The sequence below is a fragment of the Pteropus vampyrus genome, unplaced genomic scaffold (genome assembly GCF_000151845.1).
Source record: "Pteropus vampyrus isolate Shadow unplaced genomic scaffold, Pvam_2.0 Scaffold4, whole genome shotgun sequence".
NCBI lineage: Eukaryota > Metazoa > Chordata > Mammalia > Chiroptera > Pteropodidae > Pteropus > Pteropus vampyrus.
In genome coordinates, this window is record NW_011888785.1 from 7,358,129 (window position 1) to 7,364,579 (window position 6,451).

General features: G+C 31.3%; 1 protein-coding gene across 1 annotated transcript in view; it reads left to right on the forward strand.

The window, feature by feature from the left end:
• Positions 1 to 6,451, forward strand: part of VWDE (von Willebrand factor D and EGF domains) — a 68,443-nt gene that overhangs the window by 41,762 nt on the left and 20,230 nt on the right. The window contains 3 exon segments of the mRNA XM_011364613.1: positions 62 to 132; positions 519 to 738; positions 4,813 to 4,953. Of these exon segments, the coding sequence (XP_011362915.1) occupies positions 62 to 132; positions 519 to 738; positions 4,813 to 4,953 (432 nt within the window).

The window sequence follows — 6,451 nt, forward strand, 5'->3', positions numbered from 1 at the left end:
AAGATTTGAAATAACTGAACTATGTCTTCTTTTTTAAATTGACTGTTTTGATTTTTGTCAGCTTCGAGCTCCCAATACTGTTCTTTTGTGCCCTATATTCACTTGAAACTTGGGAAACACTTTCACACGGAAGTAATATTATGAAGGGCAGTTATGTACTATGTTGTGGTATCATGATAACCAAGTGACTGTTTACTATCTAGATTGGTGATTAACTTCTGTCCACCTTAAAGAATTTTTTTCTTGTGTTCCGCTTGCATTACAGAAATTGATTATCATATAATATTTAAAAAAATTATTTCTAGCATTTATATTTTGGATTGCTCTTGAGAGTAAACATAATTGTCTTATCAAACTATTTTTATATACTATTTTATATTAAATATACATATTTTTGCAAAAAATGTGTGATCTGGTCCTACTTGTACATAAACATACATGTCTATCATGACTTCTGGGCATAAACTGAAGATGATTTTATCACAAAATAAAGCATTTATTTTTTGTTTCTTTTTCAGTTGACTGTGAAATCTTGTGATTGCTTAAATGGTGGATCATGTGTGTCTGATATTAAATTTCCTCCAAGAAATGGAGCATACCTGTGTGTCTGCTTTCCTGGCTTCCAGGGCAATCTTTGTGAAGTAGATGCCATTGAGTGCCAGTCGAACCCCTGTGGCCTTGGCAGATGTATCGGTAGATTTCACAATTATTCCTGTGATTGTCCACCTGAGCTAAAAGGTAAGTTTTGGTTCCTCATGAACAAAATTATTATGTGAACAAATTAGAAAGGAAAGCTCTTTAGAACCTTCATCTTTAGATTACCCAAGCAAATGGATGGTCTTAAAATTTTTAACACACATTTAAAAATTATAGTAAAAGTCATCACAAATATATTTGCTACCCATATCCTTTTTTTAATTGTAAATTTCTTGCATATATGTATTCTTACAATTTTTTTTCATTTTTATAATTTTAATAGAAACATTCTATGTGTATATTGTGTTTTTCAGGTTTCTAAACATTTCTATCTATATTTGGTAGGTAAAATATATATTAAAATATAATATGGAATAAAGAAAATGGCCATAGAAAATATTAAAAAGTCATCATTTAAGAGCGGTTTTATTAATTCATTAACAGAAATATCATGATATAAAGTTAGATTTGAAATCATATAAAATGTTCACATATTTGTTAACTCTTAATTGTCCTAAAATGTCTGATTCCAGAAATCTCAAATATATAAATGACAACCTTTAATTTCCCAGAGCTTTTAAAAAACTCATGCTAATATTTTAGTTAATCTAAATAGATGTAAATATTAAATAAGAAAATATGCAGCTATTGATCTGATATCTCTCTTTAAGGCATTTATTTTAACATTATAATAGAACTAAGAAGAATATTTAGTTGTTCTCTAATTTTCTTCAGCATTTTAAAATAACAATTTTTTCATTTAGGACTATTATGCTACAGAATACGTTTGGAAGAATTCAAATGTTGATGACTTCATGGATTTTACTATAATGAGTTACCATCCATTTATGACTATGAATTTATTCAATCAAAAGAGTTGTTAAACATTTCAAAGTACAACACTTCATCTCAAAAATTTTATTGAGGAAAGACTGATTGTCCCAGCACATTGAGATTTTCATGGATTTTCACAGCCAATGAAATACTAGACTGAATAAGTAGTTCTTAAGTTAAGCAGGCAACCATTCTAATAAGTTAAAAATATATATGTTACTGAATTTTTAAACAAAGTTCAAATCACTACTGTAATATAGTAATTTTTTGCCCTAAAATATTAATGAACTTCTGAAGTCTTCTTATGTATAGGGAAATTCTTATGTAATTGAAGATCTGGTTTAATGTTAAATAGAATCTAATTAATTATTTTATATTCAATTACATAATAAGTTTTAAAAACAGTATAACAACTTTTTTGGGGAGTTAGGAGGACATACGTAAACAGCAAAAGAAACCAAATAATGAGCACTTGATTGGACATATATTGTTTTTCAATCTAAATCATTTGAACACTCAATCTATATTTTATTTAGGCAAAAATTGCCAGGAAGATGTTGATGAGTGTGAATCCAAGCCTTGCTTTCCAGGAATAGAATGCCTCGATACCTTTGCTTCCTACCATTGTGGTTCATATCCAAAAGGATTTTATGGAGATGGAAAAATATGTCATGGTAAAAGTCCTTATTTTCTTACATAAAATGTTTTTTTTTCTGAATTTAATTAATTTAGATCACTCGTTTCTGTTTTCTCTTTTACTCATGCATTCATTCAGTATGTATGCATTAAGTGTCATGCATTAAGCTAGACGCAGAGAATGACAAAATATATATGTCCTTTGACTTAATATCTTTGCGTATAATAGCAGGGAATATGACATGTAATCACCTAGTTCAATATGATGGTCTATGTTTTTTATAGAAATGCCTAGGGAGAATAGTAGGAATACTACATAGGGAATCTATGTCTACCAGGAGGAGTAAGGAAAAGTTTTCAAAAGGAAGTGTCACTACAGCTAAATCTGATATATTTGATCAAGAGAGAAAGGCATTCTAGACAAAGGAAACAGCAAGAGCAAAGGTACAGAGGCGTCACACACACAAACATCACAGCACATCTTGGGCACGTGAAGCATAGCGGGAAGGAGGACTGCTACAGGAGTTGAAACAAGAGAGGTAGCCAGTGTCCAGACTACCAAGAAACTGTGAGAAACAGGATAAGGTTTATATTTGAAGAAGTCTATATAAAAGCAGCATAAAAAATGGACTACTTGTGGTTAAAAGACTATGTAAGTCTGAAAATAGGAAGAAGAGTTAAGACAATATCATAGGAAAGACATGAAGATATTCTGACCTAAGTTGAGGAGATAATTTATGACAGAGACACTAAAGATGCAAGTTGATAACACTTGGTCAGTAATTGGGATCAGCATGGTGAAGGAAAGTTATTAAATTTCAAGTGTTTGGTTTAGGCAAATGAGTTTGTAGAATTGGCATTCATATTGTTAGGGAAGCCCTAACCCTAGTGTGGCTATATTTGAAGTAAGGAAGTAATTAAGGTTAAATGAGATCAGAAAGGAAGAGTCCTGATTCAATAGGATTAGTGTCCTTACAAAAGGAGACACCAGAGAGCTTGCTCACCCTCTGCCATGTGAGGACACAGAGAGATGACCATCTGGGAAGAGAGCTCTTACCAGGAATCCAATGGTCCTGTACCTTGATCTTGGACTTCCCACCCTCCAGAATGGTAAGAAAATAAACTCCTATTGTTTAAGCCACTCAGTCTATGGTATTTTGTTATGGCAGCCCAAGCTGACTAAGACACATATGAAATATAAGGAAGAAGTAGTTTTGGAGGGGAAAAATAATGAATTCCATTTGGATAGATAGAGATTGAGGTGAGTATGGAATTCCAAGTGGAGCTCAAGAGGGAAGATTACTTAGTTACAATTTTTTGAAACATCAGTCATGGATAAAATTGCCCGGGGATAATACTTAGAAAAGAGGGGACAAAAAAATGATGGAAACCCACATTTAAAAACTTAATAGAAAAAAGTAAATTATAGAAGACGGTGTCAAAGAACTATATCTTTGGTATCATCTTGAATGAGATCCTATTTAGATTTTTAAAAACTATACATAATAATATAATATCACCTTGTGCTTCAAATTGGGGTGGGCCTGTCCAGCACTGGACGTAACAGATTTGAGGAACCTGGTGCAAGATGATAAGGGGAATTCCCTACTAGTTCAGCTACTCACATTTCCCCCACAATACCCAGGCCTGAGTACTCACATCTTCTACTCTATGTACTAAAGTGATCTAACAGCTATCTCTTCCAAACAGAAGCCCATTTGCTCAATAAATCTTTTATCAAGTGGAATTTAAGAGGAAAGCAAGTTGAATCAAATCCCATTTACATGAGTAATTAAGTTTCTCAACTCTGTCAAAGGCATTTGTATATTTTAGGAAGATGCTTGTTAATACAAAATATTTTCTTATTGTTGGTAGTGTTTACTTAGTTTTATAATAGTTATTGAATATAAAAGTAAATACAGCATATTCTTATTCTTGAGGTTGAATATAAAAGTAAATATAGCATATTCTTGAATATAAAAGTAAATACAGCATATTCTTATTCTTGAGGTTGCCAGCTAGTGCAAGAAAGAGATACATAAGAGTCAGTTTCATGAAAGACAATATTCTGAAGAAGAACACAGAGGGAAGAAATAGATTAGGTGGGTGAGTGGAACTATAGGAAGATGTATTAACTCAGACTGCCATAACAGAAGACCACAACTGGGTGCTAAAACAACAGAAATTTGTTTTCTTACAGTTCCGGAGGCTGGAAGTTCAAAATGAAAGTGTTAGCAGGGTTAGCTTACGGCTTCTCTCCTTGGCTTGGAGATGGTTGTCTTCTCACTGTGTTCTCACATGGCCTTTTATCTGTGTACACACTCTCCTTGTGTCTCTTCCTCTTCTTATAAAGACTTTAATCCTATTGGATTAAAGCCCCACTCTATGACTTCATTTAACCCTAATCACCTCCTAAAAGTCTCTATCTTCAAATATAGTCACATTTAGGAGTAGAACTTCAATATATAAATTTGGAGAACACAACTCAGTCCATAACAGTAGGATTTGCAGAAGAGGTGACATTTAAGCTAGTTCTCTTATCTAATTTGCAGAGTTCAAACCAAGTAACATTTTTATTGTATATTTTTATCCACAGTGCTATGGTTTTATAATAGTTTGATCTGTTTTTCATGTAGATATTTACAGTTAAAGTACAGTTTTTACATTCATTTACTACACCTACTGTGGTTCTCACACAATTTGACAAAAGTATAACAAAGGAGGAGGATAATAAAAATGCCAGACATAGAGAGAGGAGTGTTAAGCCAACAATCGGAAATGCTTCTAGTAAGTAAAGTCTTAGTTAAAATCTAATGACAAGCAACACCTCCCATGTGTTTTCCAGAAAGACCAATATATTTATTCTTAAAATATTATATAAAGTATTAGGTAATTAGATCGCCTAATATTACATAATACAGTATACAAATTACTCTTTTTATTGCTAATCTATTGAATTCTCCGGCTCATATTTTAGAAAAAAATGATTCCTGTGGTATAATAGACAAATGATATAATTATTTAAGGTGTTTCAAAGAAGCTTATAGTTGGAACTAACCATTTCAAACTTACATTTGACATACCTCTGGTCATTCAACATCTGCTCAAACCCTAACAGAAATAAGAAGCTCATTATTTCACAAAGCCTTTTCCTTTTTATAGTGCTTTTTTTATAATTCTCATTTTATTCAATAACATTCTACGATGATCTTCATAAAAATCTTGCACATTTCACATTAGCTTTCTCTAAGCCTTTGCATTTTGTAACTTTAACTGTTTGTCTTGCAAGATATTATTGCAATTGTTCATTTGCAAGACATTGTTGATCACTGCAATATAGGAAAAGCTATCTTGATTTTAAGGTTATTCATGCATCCAGTTGCCTGACTCAACATTATTTACTCTGTTTTTATAGTTTATTTTCTTTCTTGATTCTATAGCTAGGCAATATATTTGCAAATAGTGGCTTTGTCTCTTTTACTTTCTTATCATAATAGTGACTAAGATTTGGTTTATATTCATGATGTTTTAGCACTGGGCAAATATTTTTTATATATTTTCTCATTCGTTTATCATAATAGTTATATACAGTAACTTATTATTTCTGTTTTACAGATGAGTAAACAGAGGCATTATGTGTTATCTGTTCAGATGTGTTATCTGTTCAGATTTACAGTGTTCGTAAATTACAGAAGAAAGATTTAAAACAGCTATCAAATTGTAGAGCCTTAGCTCTCAGGCTTAGGATCTCATTGTAGTGGTTGAGATCTCCAGTGTAAGGATGAATTAGCATTATTTCTTAATGATTTTGATGGAAATTCTTCTCATGTTTCCTCGTTGAGTACGATATCACTATATGTTTCTGCTAGATACCCTTCATCTTGTTAAGGGATTTCTTTTTGTCACTTTCTTAGAATTCTCTTTGGTTTTAAATCAGGAAGGGTTTTAAATTTTATCAAATGCTTTTTCAGTATATTTATTACTTGCTATAATTTCTGTTATCTTTAGACTAATTCAGAATGTTTTCAATCAAAAATTGATGTTTCAAATTATATTTTCAATATTATTCTATATTATTTTCTTCATTAATAAATTAATTTTGTAATGTAATTATGTTAATAGAAATACAAGTCTATTTAATCCTAATGTAGTAATATACAACCACAGTGCTGCATTTAGTTTGTTAGTTTTATTTAAACTTTTTAATACATATTCATAAATAATATTAACTATAGAATTATGCCACTCTGATCAAATATTTATAAAACTTTTCATCTCTCTCTGT